Source organism: Garra rufa, chromosome 1 (assembly GCF_049309525.1).
Source record: "Garra rufa chromosome 1, GarRuf1.0, whole genome shotgun sequence".
NCBI lineage: Eukaryota > Metazoa > Chordata > Actinopteri > Cypriniformes > Cyprinidae > Garra > Garra rufa.
In genome coordinates this window covers 39426104-39447380 of record NC_133361.1, presented here as the reverse complement: position 1 = coordinate 39447380, position 21277 = coordinate 39426104, and the positions used below count along the sequence as shown (strand labels likewise).

The window sequence follows — 21277 nt, the reverse complement described above, 5'->3', positions numbered from 1 at the left end:
CATGTCTATATCACTTCGCCACATGATTTCAGTTATTTCAAAGGTCCTTACAGCCCAAACCGGCAAAATAACCAAAAGCTACAGTGACACTGGCAAAACTAATACATACGGTAAACAACAGGATAAAAACGACAGATTATGTCCATGTTTTTTCCACAATATTACGTTTTATTATGTACGGAAAGCACATACTCTATTTCTCTCGCTCTCTCTCACTCACAGACACATACAGTTAGCACTCGCGCTAATGTTGTTAGCGCTGCTCTGACGATGACGATAAACAACTTAAAAACGACATGACCGTTCTCACAAGCGAGGTAACAACGGCGTGGTCTTGAAGAAAATGAACTTAAAGTTTAACTGTCAGTAGAGACGATGCTGCCAGTCACCTTTGAGAGACACACAGACTTGAGAGAGGTAATTTACGACCTTAAACTCTCTCCCCCCTCTCTTGCCGTCCGTCTGCTTGTCTGTCGCTCTGTCTAAACTTCATTATTAACTGCATTAGTTTGCTATCAACGGCTCAAGCGTCATTACTAGGTCTAAAATGACGTTTTGGAACTAGCAACGAAGCTGTTATATGAGCTGCGTAAGAAATTAATCCTACTCACAAGAGCATTTTAAGCGTTTTACTCTGCTTCGCGTCGTGACCGCATCACCACCTCGGGTGTGCATTATTTTCTAAGAGTTCTACGGCCCGTCGTCAATTATTCCTTACACACACACACACACACACACACACACACACACACACACACACAAGGTCAGAATCAAGTATTTGAAAATTCCATATAACAGAGCATTAACAGATGTATGTATGTTTTGTTCTGGCTTTCATTTTACATTAAGCATATGGTTGCAATTACCAATAGTTGGAGGGTTTTAGGAATGTGTGGTACTTAGCTGACCCCATGACCCCAGAAATTATCTGACCTCTTCCCAGTGATGGCAGTGTTCTGTATTATCCCTGCAGCAGGAATCAGGAAGTTTCCCGTTGTCTGTTTTGTTGTGCCAGTCAGTTTGGTTGCTTACGCCACAGCACTTGAACTGAAAGAAACAAAATCTATGATTCATGCTAAAGAATCTCAGCCTTCATATTTGTGACTGATATAAACTCAACTCACAATTTTTTGCATGTTGTCCCAGGATTGTTTCAGGCCTTTATTTTTGCGATAGTCGTTCATTCCCTTTCTTAGGTCATCCTTGGCTTTTTTGTCCAACTAAATGGACAAAACAGAGAGAGAAGCGGATAAACAGGAAGTCGAAGGCAAAGCGTTTTCCTGAAAGGAAAGGCAGAAATTTTTTGCAAGGCTCAGATGTTAGTCCCTCACCTCTTCATGATACAAACTCAAAACCAAAATCAGTGCCACTTCTGTCAGGACTAGAATCAAGAGGATCACAAAAAACTGAAAGAACCAGAAAGAACTATTAGAAAACATAAAGGACAGCAATATATATATTTAAGAGAACAGACATAGTGGATTCTAACAGTATACCCATTTAGAAAAGAAAAATCACAAATGAAATCTTTTTAATATCTCAGTTGTTTCTCTTGATGAGATTAAATGGAGAGCAATTGGAGAATTTTGCTTCTTCTGTTTCTAAGATTTTTCTCCCAGAAAAAAGCCTTGTTATGTTCTCATATGTTTTCCGGTTTCAGAAGACATCTTAATAATGTTTTATTCTGAACTCAGATCTTTGCCAAGATCAAAGACGTCCTTAGTGTTAAGTATAAAATCAAATGTTTCTTATCAGATACACTAGTCCAAATCATCTAAACTGTATTATAGAAACCAATTTTATAGTTCTGTACTCAATAACTGCCTCATTTGTTTCTATTATCAGAGATAAAGACGTCTCTAGATTCAAAATAAAAATGAAAAAAGGGACATGAAATGATTTAATATTGTAAATTACATACAGTCGAAGTCAAAAGTTTACATACATCCTGCAGAAACTGCAAAATGTTAATTATTTTATCAAAATAAGAGGGATCATACAAAATGCAAAAAACATGCATTTTTTTATTTAGTACTGACCTGAATAAGATATTTCACATAAAAGGCATTTACATATAGTCCAAGAGATAAAATTATAGTTTTATAGAATTTATAAAAATGACCCTTTTCAAAAGTTTACGTACACTTAAATATTAATACGGTGTTGTAATCTGAATGATCCACAGCTGTGTTTTTTTAGTTATAGTTATTGAGTAAATTCAACTGTAATTTTCTCGTGTGGACTATATGTAAATGTCTTTAATGTAAAATATCTTATTCAGGTCAGATAAAATAATTAACATTTTGCTGTTTCTGCAAGGTGTATGTAAACTTTTGACTTCAACTGTATCTCATAAACATACACAGGTAAAACATTTGTAGTTTGTGAGATTTTTTTTTATCATTTTTGAACAAAATCTCTACTCGGGAAGGCTGCATTAGTTGATAAAAAATACAGTAAAAACTATAAAATTGTGAAATATTATTACAATTGAAAACTACTGTTTTCTATTTCTATATGTTTTAAAATGTAATTTATTCCTGTAATGGCAAAGCTGATTTTTTTCCACCCAGTCTTCAGTGTCACATGATCCTTCAGATATCAGAAACAAATGAGAGGAAGATGATGCTTGAATGAACATCGTTTTCTAGGCAGTTTGCACACATCCGTTTTACTGATGTCAGTGAGGATCCAGGTATTTTACCGTCATCAACAGACACTTTTGCTCTTTCAGAGCACCAAGGCATCCGAGGAACCCTGTGACCATGGTGACGCCCCCAGCAACGAGCAGCAGGTTGGCCGCGGAAAGTGAAGGGAAGGACAGTGGCAGAGATGAAAACTCTGACTGTGTGAAAGCGAGCCACACCCCAACACCAAATAAACCGCATCCTCCCAACTGCACAAACAAGCACAGGTAAAGACAACTAATGGTGCATCATGTTCAAATAAGTCATAAGTTCCCATCAGTATAAAGCAGTTTAGGTCATTCTGAAGGACAAGTGTAGTAGGCCTGCATGGCCTTCAACTTTAATTGACTGACTGTTAGGCAACTTAATTGCACATACTTAAATATTTCTATATATTTTATATATATAAAACAGTTAAAGAGATCCCCAAGTTCACTCAAAAACGAAAATTCTGTCATTATTACTTACTCTCATATAGTAAGACCTTGTTCATCTTCTAAACACAAATTAAGATATTTTTGATGAAATCCCAGAGCTTTCTGACCCTGAAGTTCAAGGCCCAGAAAGGTATTAAGGACCCGTTAAAATAGTTCAAATAATGCATGTGACAGCAGTGGTTTAACCGTGATTTTATGAAGCTATGAGAATACTTTTTGTGCGCAAAGAAAGCAAAAATAAAAACAGTTATTCAACAATTTCTTCTCTTCCGTGTCAGTCTCAGCCGTCATTCACAAGAGTATCATAACGCATACATGTGGTGCTGCTGACATAGAAGCCGGTGTTTTGATGTAGAACCAGGATGTGCTGCACCTTGTTTTCAATCAGAGAAGACGCACACTATACATAAATTGGTCTTCATAAACATGAATGAGTGAATGACTTTTTTTTGCCCAGCCTAACAAAGATGGATGTTCTTTGTCAGAACAGCAGCACCACACGCTTTTGTCATGATAATCTTTTGACACTAAGTAATGTTGCTCCTAGATGTCAACTAACTCTCATTTTCCATGAGCAAACTGGAACTTTTTGTGGTTATTTTGCCCTTTTTGTTCCACAAAATGCGGCCCACTTATGACTACAGAGTATATAATGGGCCAAAATGTAAACATATCAGCCCCCTCAAATTTAGGTAGTGCATGGATTTGTGATCTGATTTCAGTGGTATGTCAGTAATGGCTCTGGAAATTGGCAACGAACTCTCATTAAAAGTAAACTGTCTACTTAATATCTGCTTTATTGTGATGATCTCTCAACAGACATTCTACTGGCTAAATGTAACTTTGCAAGTACATGTCAACTTACTCTAACTCTAACCTTACCAGTCTACTAATACTCTATTAACACTCTATTGAAAGTTAGTAGACATGTAGGTGCAACGTTACTTATAGTCGACAGAATGTGTTAAAGGGACCATCAAAATAAAGTGAAAGTCATTCCGAACACAATAAACTTAAGCAAAAACACGTGCCTTGTTGCTAGGAGTTGCGTGACAAATGGAATAATACGAGTTCTAAAATTAGCTCAAAATATCAACTGTGTTTGATATTCTCCAACTGGATAAAATTATAGTATGAAGCTAAGCACTAAACAATGTCTGTAAAAACTGTTAGCTCTAACTGCCCAGAATCTGTAGATTGGCTATGACTTTTTACATTTAAATCAGGGTAAAATCTGAAAGAAGCTGTGTTCCAGCTTTTAGTTTTTCTGCATATGTTACGCCAATAGGTGGCGAAAAGTGACGTTTTTGTTTTGAGTGAGTCAGTGAACCGATTCGCTGAGTGGAATGATTCAATGACTCGTTCAAGGATTCAATCCACAACGCTCAGTCAGGAATGCCGCTGAAGTGTTTTGATTCTGTGGGGAACAGTCGATGGCGGGGCAAAAATCGACGAAGTAGCCTATTTGTGTAAGTTACCCAGTACTAACTTATTGTTTACTAAGTTGGGGCTGTATTACTGAAATATTAGAAAGAGTTCTGTTTCCTACAGTGCCTTGCGAAAGTATGCATACCCCTTCATTTTTTCACATTTTGTTATGTTGCTGCCTTATGTTAAACTACTTTAAATTACTTTTTTCCCCACATCAGTCTACACTCCCTACTCCATAATGGCAAAGCAAAAAAAAAAAAAAAAAAAGGTTTTTAACATTTGTGCAAATTTAATAAAAATAAAAAACTGAAAAGATCCCGTTGCATAAGTATTCATACCCTTTTCTGGGACACTCGAAATTAGCTCAGGAGCATTTATATTGCTTCTAGATGTTACTACACTTCGAGTGGAGTTAAACTGTGGCAAATTCATTTGAATGAGTATGATTTAGAAAGGCACAGACCTTTTAGAAAAGGTCTAACAGCTGAAAATGCATATCAGAGCAAAAACTCCTGAGGTCAAGATAACTGCTTGTAGAGCTCAGTGACAGACTTGTGTTAAGGCAATGATCTAGAGAAGAGTTCAGAAAAAAATCTGCTGCATTGAAGGTTCACAGAAGCATGTAGCCTCCATTATCCATAATGGAAGACGACTGGAACAACTAGGACTCTAGAAAATGTCTGCCAGCCCCCATCCAAGCTGACATAGCTTGAGAGATGAAAAGGTGAGGCAAAGAATAGCAGATAGTTGCCAAATGCAGATGTGCAAAGCTTGTCACATCATACCCAAAAAGACTTGAGGCTGTAAAGGTGCTTCAACTACGTACGGAGTTAAGGGTATGAATACTTATGCAATGTACTTATTTCAGTGTTTTATTTTTAATAAATTTGTAAAATTTGCAAATCTGGTTTTTGCTTTGTCATTATTATGGTGTATGGAGTGTAAATTGATGTGGGGAAAAACGAATTTAAAGCAGTTTAACATAATGCTGCAACAAAACAATGTTTAGTAAAACTGTGGGTATACAAATGGTAGTATTTTACGCTAAAAAAAACAATGGTTACAACAGTTTTACTATAATAAAACCATGGTTAATTTTTGTAAGGGAGGTTTGATAATATTTTTAATATTCTACTGAATATGGTTTCACAATCTGCCCAGCTGGTATTCAACAGAAAAGTAAAGCAGAACTGACCCAGAAGATGAGGTTGAAGATAAACATGAGGTACTTCACACAGCAGAGGCAACCTCGTGACACAGACATTCTGCATGGAAGAAGAAAGACAGGAATAGAGTCACCAAATGACGGTAAACGTATTGTGTGTGTGTGTGTGTGTGCTTTTAACGTGTGCAAACTTTCACACTCTCCTGAACTGTAGCATGGAAAGGAAGTGCTGTTTCCAGACAGGAAGAAACCACCCTTGTGTTGTACTGCTGATACCATTAACTATAAAGCTATTATGAATCCATGTCTAAAGCATGTACTCATGTAGGGCCTCTTCTCAACGAATTTTGTGGTTTTTTAATCATATCTCCCACTTTATTTTCCATGAGCAAAAGGCAACGCAATCACGTTTTGTGGTTATTTTGCCCCTTTTGTTCCACAAAATGCGGCCCACTTGTGACCACAGAGTATATTATGGGCCAAAATGTAAACATATCATCCCCCTCAAAGTTAGGCAGTGCATGGATTTATGATCTGATTTCAGTGGTATGTCAGTAATGGCTCTGGAAATTGGCACCATATGTATGTGTGAATTAAAGCGAGTTCTTTAAATATGAGAACACATAGAAACCTAATCCTACATTTAGCTTTCTTGTGATTATGAATGCTTAGAAAAGAGGGAAATTAGCTTGAAGCGTAACCCACATTTCTTTCTTTCTTTCTTTTTTTTAAGCCCAACTTTTTTATATTAGTTCTGCTAGTCTATAAAGGATATTTTTTTCTGATCTAAATGTCAAACGCGTCATCAACACATTATACATTGAAAAAAATGCGTCATTGTTTTCTCTAGTCCGCTTCAGCAGTGATGAAGTGGTTCGTAAACAGTATTCAAATCTCTATTTAATAATGCAAAATTTACATTAGACTTGAAGCAAATGTAGTCGATTTACCTTGATGTAGATGGAGACACAAAAAGTGACTGACAGGCAGTTGAAGGATTTCCAGGAACAGTTTTTTTTTTCACTTTGTCCTGAATCCAAAGCTTCTTACAATGTCTTTTTGTTTTGTACTGATGAAGTTCATGAGATCTTGTTTTATTTATTCGTAGATCAATGTTATTCACATCACAGATGTGATTCCTTCAGTTCTTCTGGTTGTTAATGACTCTTCACAAGGTGCAAAAATACATAAAGTCTTCCGTGAAGTGAACTTGAGATATCAGTCTCGCAGTTTTGTGAGATACGGAATTCTTCACAAGCCTTTCTTCCTTTGTTGTTTAATTCCTTCGGACTTTCCCGGATTCCTCTTGAAGTTCCAAAAAATGTATTTTTTGCTATTTTAGGTAACAAACGTCAAAGCATTTGTTTGCCTGTTAATGTGTTCCCTCAACCCTAATTACTAATTCCTGGTTCTCCTTGGCTTTCTATCTTTTCTATCAGCTATTTCCCTCCCTCTCTTGTTCCAAATAACTTCCAGATGTAGCTATCAGCCCTCCCCTCTCACTCTTTCCCTCTCTCCTCCCTCCGCCGGTCTCCAGAGAATCCATTCTTTTCCAAGACCCTCCTCTCCTCAATCTTTCTCCCTCCCTCTTTCTCTTGGTTTTGTCCAAACAATCCTGATGGATGTGGCCAGCAGACGCACATTTGAGGTTTTGCAGTTGTCTGTGTGTGTCTTTTTGTTTAGACTGTAGATCTTTAATCTGTTAAGCACACTACTAACCCTTTGTAGAAGCAACAGAGACGTTTTTTTGAAATTAACATTTGTAGGTGAATTTATTCATGTGATATAAGGGGAGTAGGGGACTTATATTCACACATAGTTCTATTCACACATATCATATGCTTAAATGCTTTTATTAAAAATGTTAATTTTATGTAAATGTTAATCAATATCAATCACAGTCCAGTTACATTTTCCCCTCTTTACAGTTGGAGCTCTTGTTCTGAGCTCCATCTGGTGGTCACTTGTAATATTTTATTCATTTGTTCATATTTTAAGCGCCTTATTTTGATAATTTCAAGAACGGAAAATATGACCAATATACAGCAGAGACCAAAAGTTTGGACAACCTTCTCATTCAAATGAATGAGAAGGTGTGTTCAAACTTTTGGTCTGTACTGCATATTTTTCTGCTTATTAAAGTTTTTACTCTACATTTTTGCAGTTTTCAGTGGGTTAGTGATATTTTTAAAATATATATCAATGAATAAATAAATATTTTTAAAAGGGGATTTTATACTAAAAAACTGCTTTTTTATGTAAAATTCACTTTATAAAAGACCCACATTTCTAACTTTAATTCATGGGGATAACATGGATAATTTCACATGGTTTAGTGTAAGATTTTTGCCCATCTTTTGGAAAATCCAGTTTTAAAAGTAAAAAAAAAAAAAAACTACAAATAACTTTTACCAGTAGGTGGCTGCAGAGCTTCACTATTTGCTATTTGACCACCTGAAAGATATTTTTTCACAAGTTTTTTCAGTTGAATTCATATCTACAGTACAGACCAAAAGTTTGGACACCAAACTTTTGGTCTGTTCTGTATTTGTGTGGAAATTAATATTTTTGCTGTTAATGAGCTTTCAAACAGTAATGAACTATATCGCCACGTTAGGGATCTCACACTATGTGCGGCAATGTTAGAAAATCCCCAAGGAAGTATAAAAATATCTTGTTGGATGTTTAAGAAACCTTAAAGTCTTTTATCTTTTAAATTATTTGTGACCCTGGGCCACAAAACCTTAAAACGTCTTAAGTAGCATGGGTATATTTATAGCAAAAGCCAAAATGATCAATTTTTCTTTTGTGCCAAAAATCATATTATGATAGGATATTAACTAAAGATCATGTTCCATGAGGATATTTTGTACATTTCCTATTGTAGATATATCAACTTAATTTTTGATTAGTAAAATGCATTGCTAAGAACTTCATTTGGACAACTTTAAAGGCGTTTTTCTTAATATTCCAGATTTTCAAATAGTTATATCTCGGCCAAATATTGTCCTATTCTAGCAAACCATACATCAATAGAAAGCTTATTTATTGTCTATGATTGGTTTTGTGGTCTAGGGTCACATTTTTTCTTCAAACTAATCTAACTCACTATTGCACATTTCCTGTAGACATCAGTGACATTTATACACACCTCTGTTTTCTGTTTGGCACACCCTTCCTTTTTAAGATTAGAAGGGCTGCCATCTTCTTATTTTTTTGTAATGAATTGAGATATAGATGTGGATCCACTGCTTGCTATTTTCGAACACTATTTTGTTTTCAATAATGTCAATGTCCATGACCTTTAAAAGAGGCACATTTCTGGTGCTGGTTTCAATTGTGCCTTAGTAATTTCTAGCTAAGACATGATAAGAAAGCTTTGCAGAATTACACAGAATTCTAATGCTTATCATTCAGAAAGTTCTAGACATCCTCTGCCTCTTGCATGTAAACGTTCCCCACAGAATTGCAGTTTTTCCTGCAAAAATTAGCGAAACATATTTAAAAAAGACTAAGTAATGTGTTTGTATTTAAAAATATAAACATTTTATTGCATATTTTGTCATCGTTCATTATTATGCTGTCATAAATCTCTATGCTTACAATGAAAAAAGTCTTAAAGGTTAGCAGTTTTTTTTAAACATCAAAACTTTGTGCTGTAATTAATGAAATATCTAACCTCATTCCTGTAGTCAAGTACAACTGAACCTTTACATGTAAATAAAGATTCAAACTGTATTTTTTTTTCTATATCATAGCAAATATTTGAAATGGATGAATGATGATGTTTAATTAATTCCGCCATTATTTTGTCTTAAAAGTGCGGCCACATTGTTTGACAAATTTTCAAAGGTGAAATCCAGTCATTTCAATAGCGATCCATGCAATCTGCAAATTCGCATGAGGGTGAAAGATTTCCTCACAAACATTTTGCTGTTGGTTCAGTTAGTCATGTGCATTTGCTGTTTTGACCTATATAGACCACTGCTTCCTGTGAAGGTTAATGTCTATAGACCAATTTGGAGTAAATGTCACAGTTACGACAATATAGCAAGTGGAGAGTAATAGGTAAAATCCATGGAATAAGAGAAAAAATGTATTGTTGTGCTTTTGAATGTCAGAATCGGAATACAAAGACGCCTTCTGAAACTAAACGCAGAAGTTTAAATGGAAAGACTATGGGTGAAAGCTTGTTACTTTTAAGCATAAATTTGATTTAAAGAATAGGTCTGTATAATATTCACATATGTAGTTCATAGGGGACAAATTATATTAGCCCTACAGTTACAGCATGAAATACTATTTAAACCTATATTCAAACCAACATTTTTTGATATTTTTTTAGTAGTGGGTGCAGGACACTATAGTTCATTTATGTAAGCGAGGATAGCAAAATAAAGTAAACTGTGACGTATTATACCCAAAAATTCCTCATACAGTGGATTACCAGTAAAATTGATAAAAATTTGGGACCAAAGATCATTCAGACACTTTGACCTGACCAGGTTTGCTTAAGTATTTTTTCTTAGATTGCTAATGCAATCTTTTTACACCACAGACTGAACAGAATTAAGCATCGCTTGGTAATTGGTCAACATAGTTGTGTAAATATTGTCATACTAACAGTTGTCTGAATAATTTTTGGTTGATTGTAATCTAATACATACCTTTCTATCAAAGTTATCTGACATTAACAACAAGAATTTGTTGTTCTTTTCATATTTTATTAAAAAATGTTAAACTATAGTAAATAAACTGTGACCATGTGAGAAATGTTGAAGGTGTCTGAATAAATTTTGGTTTAACTGTATATTTTAAATAACATCTACATATTTTATCTCACAGTTCTGACTTTTTTCTCACAAATGCAAGTTTAAATCTCCTAGCTCGGACTTTAGAACTCGATTTAAGTCAACAATTGCAAGTTTGTCAAATCTGTGGAAAAAAGGCAGAAGTGTGGGACACAAACTCATGATTCTGAGCCGAGGGGAGAAGAGAGAATGACAAGTTTGTTATTTCTATCAGAACTGTGAGAAAAAAATCTTGGAATTGCGAGAAAAATCTGAATTTTATTTTATTTTTATATTCAGTGGCTTCCATAGACTGCTACTTTAAAACTGTAATTTTCTGTCACCAAATAAGCTCTGCCCACAAAAACATCATTAAACGTCAATGTGCTATTGCCAGCAAAATTTTGCAGAGGCTAATATGACCGCACTTTTAAGTGTAAAACAACTGAGGAAAATGAGTATGAATTTTAGAACATCATTTTATGTTGCTCCATGGCTGATTTTGAATTGGGATAGACAAATAATATATATACAAAACAATATTACTTAGTCCTTGTTTATAACACAAATGACGTAATCATTCCTACGAATCCCTAAAAGTTCATCTAGTCAACAGAAGACTTCTACACAGCTGTGGTGAGACAGAACGTTTCTCCCCCGTTCTTCCCCTTCTCTTCACTTTTGTCATCCCCTTTCTGTTTCTCGTTCTCCGCCAGTGTTTTTCCTGCCTTGTCTTCATTCACATCCTCATCTATGTACAGCAGAGGCTCCTGCTCCTCCCATTTCTTAGCCTCCTTGGTACCGTCCCCACCCACTCCACCATTAGAAATGTCTTCTCCATCCAGGACGGCGAATGTACTGAGCACCACATCATCTCCATCCTCTTTCCCATTTTTAGGCAGAAGACCATCCTGTACCTCAGCGTCACATTCAACCCCCGCCTCCAGATTGACAGGCCCCGCCCACGCGTCATCCTCCGCCCCTTTTTTCTTCTTAGACCGTTTGCTTTGTCCATTCAAATGCACAGGGCCAAAATTCCTTGAGGCTCTTTTCTTTCGCCGCTGGACGAACAGAATCATGCCCACACATGACGCAAAAATAATGGCCACACACAATATTATTATTAATAACCAGCTGTTTTGTAAGCCCTGACTACTTCCCCCAATTTTTATGGCGGCGGTGGTGAAATTGGTGGAGACTTCTTGGGGAATAGTGGAGATTTCTTCATGTTCGTCAGACATCGGGTACACTTGAGCAGTGTTCTGAGGGAGCTGTGAAGTTGATGTTAGAGTTGTAGTGGAGGGTTCAGTGCTGATGTTCACAGGATCAGACGTGATGAACAGAGACTCAGTCGAGTCTGTTGGTGGTTCGTTTAGGATGGTTGTGGGATTAAGGGCTTCTGTTGAAGCTGCTGTGGTGATTTCATCTGTGAGATGTTCTGTAGCACTGGTCACCTCAGGAGAAGTAAAGCCAACAGTTGTTTCAAACTGACTTGTGCTTGGGGCGTCTGAAGTTGTTTGTTCAATCACTGTTGTGTCCACAATAACAGGCACAGTAGTGGTGGCCATTGTGGTCTGCTCTGTTTGAGCAGGTGTTGTTTCAAGAACAGATTCTGGTGACGTTTGTTCATTCACAGTGCTGAGTGCTGGAGGTGGAGTACTCTCAACTGTTGTTTCCTCAGTTATGGTGCTTATTTGGATAACAAGTGTGGTTTCTGGATTATGAAGAGCCATTTCTGTTTGTAGTAGAGTAGGTGTATTTTCAGGTGTGGTGCTGGTGATTTCAGAATGTAATGTTGACTCCACAGTGTCATTGTTTGGTAATGTGCTGGCGATGTTTGCATCCATCTCTGTTATTGTCTCTTGTGCATCAGTGGAGTTGAACCAAGCTCCGAGAGCAAGAAACAGAAGCAAATTGCTAAAAGCAAGCCTCATGATGAGCATACTGATTGAGTCAACTGGGTTTCCTACAGCAGTTTCAACGATTATGCTAGAAAATTGCTCAGGTGAGCTGATATCGTCTTTGGAGATCCACTTTTAGGCTTTGTGAACGTGATCGAAAATGAAGGAAACCTCCAAACTGTGACTATAGGTTAAGGCGAAGCAGTTGGCGGAAGAAATTCATCTTTTTGTACTTGTTCTCTGCGTGGTTGGTGTTCTACAGAGGTAATCTTGTGTGAATCTGGGTCGGAAACTTTTACACAGGCCTGTTCCTTCCTCTTTCTCCTTCTCTGTCTTTCTCTTAGTGTAGCATGGCCGATTTCAGCTTTGAAATTGACATGTGACAGTAAAAAAGACACCGGAAGAAAAAGAAAGTTAGTCAAAAAAGCTTGTCATGCTTGTTTGTCTTTTTGGTAAGATTTAGTAATGTTTTTAAAGAAGCCTCTTATGCTCATCGTGGCTTCATTTATTTGCTCAAAAATAGAGTAAAAACAATAATGTTGTGAAGGATGATTACAATTCAAAATATCTGTTTTCCATTTTAATATATTTAACAATTTGCAAAGCTGGATTTGTAGCAGCCATTGTTTACCTCTTCAGTGTCACGCGATCTTTCAGAAATCATTTTAATATGCTGATTTACTACTCAATAAAATTTTTTATTAATATTGCCAATGTTGAAAACCCTTAATACATTTGTGAAAAATATTCTGGATTATTCAGAATGCAAATATATCATTTATCGTTCTAAGTAATGTGTACTTATTTATTTTTGCTAGAAGGTAGATTTAAATTTTAATGCTTTTATCTAAATTCCCTTTTTTGGGAATCTTGAGAGCCTTGTGAAATTGCCGTTGTTTGCGTTATGCTCTACCTACCAGATGAGCTCCATTTTATTTGATGGGCTGAACAAAGTTACATCCTCAGGTTATTTCAGTACACATCTACCGCTTTTACTAGAATCTGATTCGAGTGCCAGTATGATGCTTCTCTAAGCTGCATGTAAACTTTCTTTTTGGTCTACCTGTCCTCAAGCATCTTACAACATCACAGCCACAAACAGAGTTTGTCCCCCGTTTGATCTCTATGAATAAGTGCGATTGGCACTTACCTTCATGCCTCTGAGAAGTCACTGCAAACTCCGACCACCAAGACCAAACTGAACATGTGAAAATCTACACACTCACGCATGCAAAGCACACCTATATCCTGTTAATTTCTCTTCCTCTCTCACTCCTACATGCCCTCTTTCATTTCTCCTCCCTCTGAAGATGTCATATCACTGCTTGCATCTGGCCGAGAGAGGCTGCAGCCGAAAGATTAAAAAAACGTGCCAAGTGCTTGGTTATAGTATGAATTATTATCTGAAGCTGAAGTAGAAAAAGAGAAGCCAGGCTGTAATGGGAAGCTCAGTGCTGGGTGTGTTGACACTTTTGTGGGTTTGACTATGCTTTGTCTGCATGTATACTTTGCCGTTTAGTGTCTGTGTGCGAGCACGTGTGCGTGAGTATGTGTTTGTTGGGTGGAGGGTATTGCAAACTTAGAGATGTGTGAAAATTTGTGTCTCAACTAAGGTTTGCTTAATCAGTTCTGCGATGTATGTCCTGCCCTTTCATATTTCACAATCTAAATGAGTACATATCTACCTAAGTGAACACAGGATTTGGTAACTTTACCAATTGCAGCTTTCAGTAAGGTTTAGAATTAATTTCAGCAGAAAACAAGACTTATCACACTATCATTTCCTCTTTCTGAACACTTGGCACCTTTTCATGACGTTTATCTCTCACTCTCTTTTTCACCACTCAGGCACAACTGAAATCGTCTGCATTGTCTGTAAATCTTCAAAATGATTGATTCACACCATCTCAGAATCTCAGAATTTATTTTACTTCACATGATAATCTTTACAAATTCAAGCCAGCACTTTGAGATTTCCAAAGACAATGTGTTATCAGATTTTTGATGCTAGATTTTTCTTGGGCAAGTTATCACAAGTCCTGACCAAGAGATGGTGGCAATACAGGCTGTAATTGTGTGCCTGTATGTGGACTGAAAAATTCAGAATAGCAGTTTAAATTATATTCCTTCATTCAGTATTGTTTGCTCAAAGCATATCAATAGAAATAGCGTATTAAAAAAACTGTGTACTATTACTTAACGCTCACAAATATTAAATATAAAGTAAAATATAAATATAAAGTATTTTTATTTATTTATTTTATTCAAGGATTGGAATTTTTTGAAAGATAACCCAGAAAGTTCTGTATATTTTAGCAGTGTAGCAAAAATTTCCCTTCGCTTTTCCAACTGAGACACACTGTTTATCTTTCTGGAGTCACGTCAGTCTTCTCACCCACATTTTAGTTTGTCTGATGTGTGGGAAGTGTTATTTTATTATTGACACATCCATTAAATGTCACTGCAAAAATTAGTTGAGAAAACATGAGGCAACCAGCTTTAGGAATATTTTTTAAATATACTTTTGGAATAAATTATGTATTAACCTAAATGAATTGGCCTGTGCTTTTATTAAACATAATATAAGTTCTGTATATTCTATATAAACTTGTATTTTAAGTAGTGGTGGGCCGTTATCGGCGTTAACGTGCTGCGTTAACGTGAAACTCTTATCGCGCGATAAAAAAAATATCGCCGTTAATCTATTCTCAAATTTGGGTTGGGAGCTGGGTCTAAACTACGCAAGCTATGATGACTTTCACCTTGATAGTTTAACGCGGATGTATACCGAAGACTGTAGAATATGGTCGCGCGTTTAAGTCTCCTCCGCCAAAACACAGACGGGATCGCGTCGTCCTCCATTCATAAAAACCGAATCTACTATAGCGAAATGCCACGTAAATTCGTCGTTTTTTGGATTCATAAATCAAATGTTGGTCAGTCACTTAATTCAAATCGCGATATGGACTAGTGTATGTGAAAACTGAAATGCAAAAAGACCGTTTTAATATGAATCCGGTATGTTCCGTTTGCCTAGCTGTATGTATGCATTGCGGAGACGAGCTTTTACTACACGCATGCTGAAACACACGTGACGCTCCCGGTAATTTTTGGCATTTGCATCTCACATGAACAGATAAACTCAATCTCCAAAACTGCTGTGAGTGTCACTTTTACCGTTTCATTTGAGAAAACTAGCATCATATCATACTGTATGACACAGAAACTTCACGGCAACCTGTCAAAATAAAAGTACGGTGTAACATGTAATGGGCTGGGTAGGTATTGACGTTAAAAAAAAACACAATCTAATAGGGAGAAAAAATAATTTCATTGTTAGTTAGTTAGTAAACACAAGTACATCTAATTGAACATAATTTATTTTCATCAACAAATTATCATAGAACAGCTTTATGAGCTTTATGATCCATTCTCAAAGACTTTAAGTCATTATTTGGGTAGCACACATATTCTGAATGCCTTCAGCAGAATTCAAATTAGCCATTTTAATCTAGATTAATCTAGATTAATTCCAAGATTTAATCTAGATTAATCTAGATTAAAAAAATTAATCTATGCCCACCCCTAATTTTAAGTTAAAATGAGCATTAATGTAACAAAATAGTTTGCCTAACTTGTGTATACATTTGTTGAGCAAACTGAAAAAGTTATACAGAATTATATGTACACACCAAAACAAGTTGTGCATGTGTTTACTCAGTAAAACAGAAGAAATTCACAGAGAGCACTTTAATGGTGACTTAAAAAATAACTTTAACAACAAAATAAAATCAAAAACACTACATACATAGAGCTAAAACATCTCATTCTAAAAAAACAAATATTTATGTCATCATACGTCCCCATGCTTTGACCAAAAACACAAATTATTGCATCATCAGTGATCAAACTAAGCACGCTCAGCTGCCTGTGTGCAAGACCCTCACCACCAAACATGACTTTGTCATGCAGTTCCCTACTTCCCACTTCTGTTATCACGAGTTTGTTTTGTTTAAATGCTTTGTTGTTAAAAACAGTTGAAATCATGGAAGACGGCGGTTTCATTCCTGTTTCTTGGGGAAGTCTTACTGAAGCCAATATGTGTGGAAGATATTTAGTCAATATCTAATAGATTTTGAATTAAATATAGCATCTCATTAGTTGACAACCATATAAACATTACCCGCACTCTTGTATACATACTTATTAATCTAGAAAGTAAGTTTTGTTGATGGTTCTAGAATTTCAGTCCAAAAAAAAAAAAAGTACGCTCTGTAAAATACAAACAATATTCATCAAATGGTTATTTTGTGTAATGGTAAGAAAAAGCAATGTAAATGTTTCAGAAAAAAACAATAAAATGTAACAGTCACTATATCAGTGGTTCTCTCCTCAATCATGTTTAAAGGCACAATATGTAGGATTTTTTTATTAAAACCACTAGAACAGTACTTGCGGTTTCATTACCCTTCAAATTGCGCAGATTGAAATTCCAGGATTGAAAGTATGGCTAATGGAACTCCCATATATTAAAAAAATGATTTTACAGTTGCATGAGATGGTTTTTCAGGCAAAAGGTATATTTTGCAAAACGGCTTTATCGCATTTACAGGTCACTGGTGTACGTACGAAACACATTATCATTCTTTAATGTATACTATAATCTTACACAAGCTACACAATGCTTGAATAAGGGGCTTTCCTTGCCATTGAAGGGGTCATGTACTGAGAACCCAGAATTCCCTTGAACTTTTGACATATAAGAGGTCATTGTACTATTAAAAACAATCTGTAAGTTTCAGAACTCAAAACTTTGTTGTTAGTCTAAAACAGCTTATATTGAAGGTAGTCTGCCAAAATGACAGGTTTTGGAATGTTCTAGTCAATGATGTAATAGTGTAGATAAGCGCTGCATCTGCAGATGAAGATTAACATCGCTGCCTCTTTATCCCCGCTCACCGATTCATGCATAGTTTTTACTAGGGAGGTGAACGTGCAGGTCTATGCAGAAACCAAACGATTAAGATGGCTCTCTGCAGTGCTAATTTTGTGGAAAAAACATTACCTTTGCATTACCTCCCTTCTCATCCCAACATTACGAAAGACTGGATGAACTTTATTTTTAATGAAGTTCCAGACCGCGTCAGTAAGAATTTGGTCTTTTCTTTAATTAATTTTACTACAGATTTGATTATAATTACCCACAGTGTCAGCAACGCAGCACTCATTCCCTCATTCATCTCAGGGAATCGAGGTTACTTCAGTAACCGGGGCGACACAGGATTTTAAAAAAGATTGAAACTAAAAGACAATACTGTGCCCTCTATGTTGGATTCGACAGTGATGTCACAACAAAAGTGTGAGTAACTTAGATAACCCCTTATTTACACTGCACAAGTCTGCAGCGCATTGCAGCTCCGACGGCCACTCAGTCAATGCTTGTGTTTAAAACACATGTCTGAAACAGCCCAGAAGTGGCTTTCCGCTTCTGTAAAGATAGACACCTATGTCTCCTATGATTAAAATTAATGGCTAGTGCAATGGCTGCGATATACGTAAACCTACCACAATTTATTGCCCTAACATATCGCGAGTGGAAAATATTACATTTTTCTCGCATAACATCGGTTAATGGAAAGTCATTTTGCAATATGCATTTTGTTTTTTATCGACATTAAGAAAATATAGCGAAAGTTTTGGAAACACACCTTGTTGATTTATGTACTTGCATTACTTACCCCCAAATGTTTACATCTAGAAAAATAATAGATTTTATCTAGTGTCCCATTCCTTGCCACTGCATTGCCTGCCAATGATGTCATACTCCTTATTTTGTGCGTAAAAAACATTGAAACACCAAAGACACTTTCATATATTATGCGTTTTATTAGACGGCTTACGAATCCACAGAGTAGCATTATAACAGAACTTTCAACAACCTCAAATTTATCTAGTATGATAAAACAGCACTGCTTTACCCCACATATGCATGACCAGAAAGAGCGGAAACAGTCGACCGTGGCATAAAAAAGCTGCATTCGAACCATGTGTCCCACTCGTCTTTCATTAGCAATTGTTCCAGCGACCTCGTTACGCTTCCACAGCTTTCCACCCTGCTTCATCCTACAGTGAGGTTAATAAATCTTTAATACATCAGCTCATCCATGGATGTTTTCTGGCCAAGTCCCATCGGATTACATCAGCTGTGGGGATGAAAACAACAACTTCCATGATGCCACACTCAATCCCTGTGTCATCAAACTACGTCTTTGTTTCTTTGTTTGTTTTGAATATGAACCCTCTAGTGGTGAAAATTTCATACTTTGCCTTTAAATCGTATGGCCCAGCCAACGGAGAAGCTTGTATCTTAATTATCTGTTTTCCATTTATAAATATGACTATTAAGAGGCCATTTGTGTTCAGTTTCTGACTAGGAAACTCATATTTATGATAATTCTGATTGTGTGTGATGGCAGCATAAGCTCTTGCTGTTTCATTCATTTTTTTAATGTCAGCCTATTAATCAACCTAGGGCCAAATTTACTAACAGCTTGCGCCAGCGCAAACAGTCTAAATCAGGATTTACTAAAGACACGCAATAAAGAATTAGTGCTGAAAAGGCTTGGACACAGTTATTTTTTCGCCAGACCTTATTAAATATGCATTTGTTAGAGTTTCCCTTTTAGACACAAAATTTATGGGAGGAGACTACTAAAATAAATTATGCACTGCAATTTACTATCATCTGCACATCAAATTACTGGTATTTGGTCAGCATATAGTAGAGCTGCACAATTAATTGTTAAAAGATCGCGATCTCGATTCGACCCCATTCACGATCTTAATCCAGCATTTATACGATTCAGCCAATTATATTTTATTTATATTTTACAAAACTTTTGCTAGCCTAATTACTACACAGACTGCTGTGAGCTGATGCAGCGACAGCCTCGCCGTTTTCTCCAACATTACATAACCATTTGAACTTCATCTTCAGTGCACATTCTGTCAGATACAATTCATGGCACGTCTTTCTCAATATACTGTACAACGCAGCATTCATTCACATCAGATGATAACTCGGCGGCAGAGTTTCACTCACGCAGGGGCTAATTTCCACTGGGGACACGCTTTTCAAAATCCCGTTGGTGTCCACCCACTTTCAAATGGTTTTGTTAAAGTAATCTCTTGTATTTTAGAATGCACGCTCAGCGCCGCTGAGAGTTTTGCACGGTCATTAAAACGAAACCAAAAGTAAAACCCGCACGCGCATTCAAAAGCTATTTTAATACCCTGCATTTAGAGAGCGACTCCCCAATGCGCGCAAATTAGGCTACATAAAATATCTATGCTGTTATTAGTATGTCGGCCATAATAAGTTGTGTCGTTGTGTAATTCTGTATCATGCTTGGAAAATTCGGTCTCTATTAGCACTTTGAATATTGAAAGAGTAGCACTTTGATCGTGCCAGATTTATGGACCAGCAGAGCAATGGAACCATATATGAGCATGACGATCCATTAACCCCTTAACTGTTGCTCCCATTTTTGAACAGAGACGTGAAAATGAAGAATTGAATTTTAAATCTTTATAATTCACGGACAAGTACATTTAGTAATATGATTTTGATGTACATTTTCCATGTTAATTCAATGTCTGATTTTAAAATGGCATTCCAAAGGATGAATTTTGAAATTTTAAGTTTTTATATGATATATAATTTCTTATTATTTCTAATGTGTAATAGGGAAAAAGGCTACAAGAAAGTCTGTTTGTGAAAAAGGTCAGAACTCCTGTTATGAAGTAGATTTTTGAGGTGCACTCTTGTCATAAATTAAACTATGAAACTCTTGTCATAAATTGTTTTCCTACATAATTTGTAACACACACAAAAAGAATGTCAAATATCTATTTAGGAGCCTTAGGCCTTTCCAGTGATAGTTTGTCATGATTAGATTAGGATTTATTTGTAAAATGGTGAAGTAAACTTGGTCATCCCACAGAGTGGACGCTGACAGCCATAAAATGTTGAAGAATCTTTAAATCGCTTTACTCTGACATAATACCGTTGTATGTTTATTTTTTAATGTTTAATGGTGATTTTTTTTTTTACATTATTACATTATTTTTCATTACATTTCTTTAAATTTAAAGAAAAGTTTATTTTGTCTTATTTCACTGCTATTTTACTGCTGTTTGATAACCTAATGTTCAGGGGTTAATCTTTAAAAGAAAAAAGTTCTCCAGAATCGTGAGAGAATCGTGATCTTTATTCTGAGCAAAAAAATCGTGATTCTCATTTTATTCAGAATCGTGCAGCTCTAGCATATAGCGCATCTGTGCTCACGGCAACCCGAGTTCGATTCCCACCTCGAGGTCCTTTGCCAATCCTACTCCCCTCTCTCTGCTCATTGATTTCCTCTCATCTTTCTACTGTCCTGTCCATTAAAGGCATAAAAGCCCAAAAAATGTAACTCAAAAAAAAAAAAAAAAAACAGGTTTTAAAGCAGGTGGTAATTTGCGCTGCTCTTGGTAGATTGCCCTGTTTAGTGAGTCCCCAGAGTTTTTTTTTTTTACAGTGCACAGCTGAACACAAATCCCTCTGACAATGAAATGCCCATGTAGGATCTCGAACACAACAGTCAGACTTCTTATTCAGACTTATTTAGTTGCTCAAATAAAGGTTCCATCGAAATCCCTTTGTGTTTCAGGCATAAACCTGAATGCATAACTACTCAAATAGTTTAATTTGGGGTCTTTCAAAGTTCATGACTATGTGTCGTGCACCCTCTCCACTCTCATGCGTCTGTTTGCGTACCAGAACTCTGTTATGTCATCCACAGTCACTCTAGGCTGAATCCACAGG

At 36.3% G+C, this 21277-nt stretch overlaps 2 protein-coding genes across 2 annotated transcripts in view; both read right to left on the bottom strand.

The window, feature by feature from the left end:
• tspan4b (tetraspanin 4b) overlaps positions 1-7166 on the bottom strand; it is an 11833-nt gene extending 4667 nt beyond the window's left edge. The window contains exons 1-6 of the mRNA XM_073840210.1: positions 6671-7166; positions 5751-5820; positions 2705-2896; positions 1332-1406; positions 1125-1220; positions 934-1047 (exon numbers count right to left, since the gene is read on the bottom strand). Coding sequence (XP_073696311.1) covers positions 934-1047; positions 1125-1220; positions 1332-1406; positions 2705-2896; positions 5751-5819 — 546 coding nt within the window. The 5' untranslated portion in view covers position 5820; positions 6671-7166. The remainder of the gene's footprint in view (positions 1-933; positions 1048-1124; positions 1221-1331; positions 1407-2704; positions 2897-5750; positions 5821-6670) is intronic.
• A 2083-nt stretch (positions 7167-9249) lies between these two features.
• LOC141333901 (uncharacterized) lies at positions 9250-13698 on the bottom strand. The gene is made up of 2 exons (XM_073839089.1): positions 13562-13698; positions 9250-12775 (listed from the first exon to the last, which is right to left on the bottom strand). The coding sequence occupies exon 2, from the start codon at positions 12451-12453 to the stop codon at positions 11134-11136; it is 1320 nt and encodes a 439-aa protein (XP_073695190.1). The 5' UTR covers positions 12454-12775; positions 13562-13698; the 3' UTR covers positions 9250-11133.
• Positions 13699-21277: the final 7579 nt, after the last annotated feature.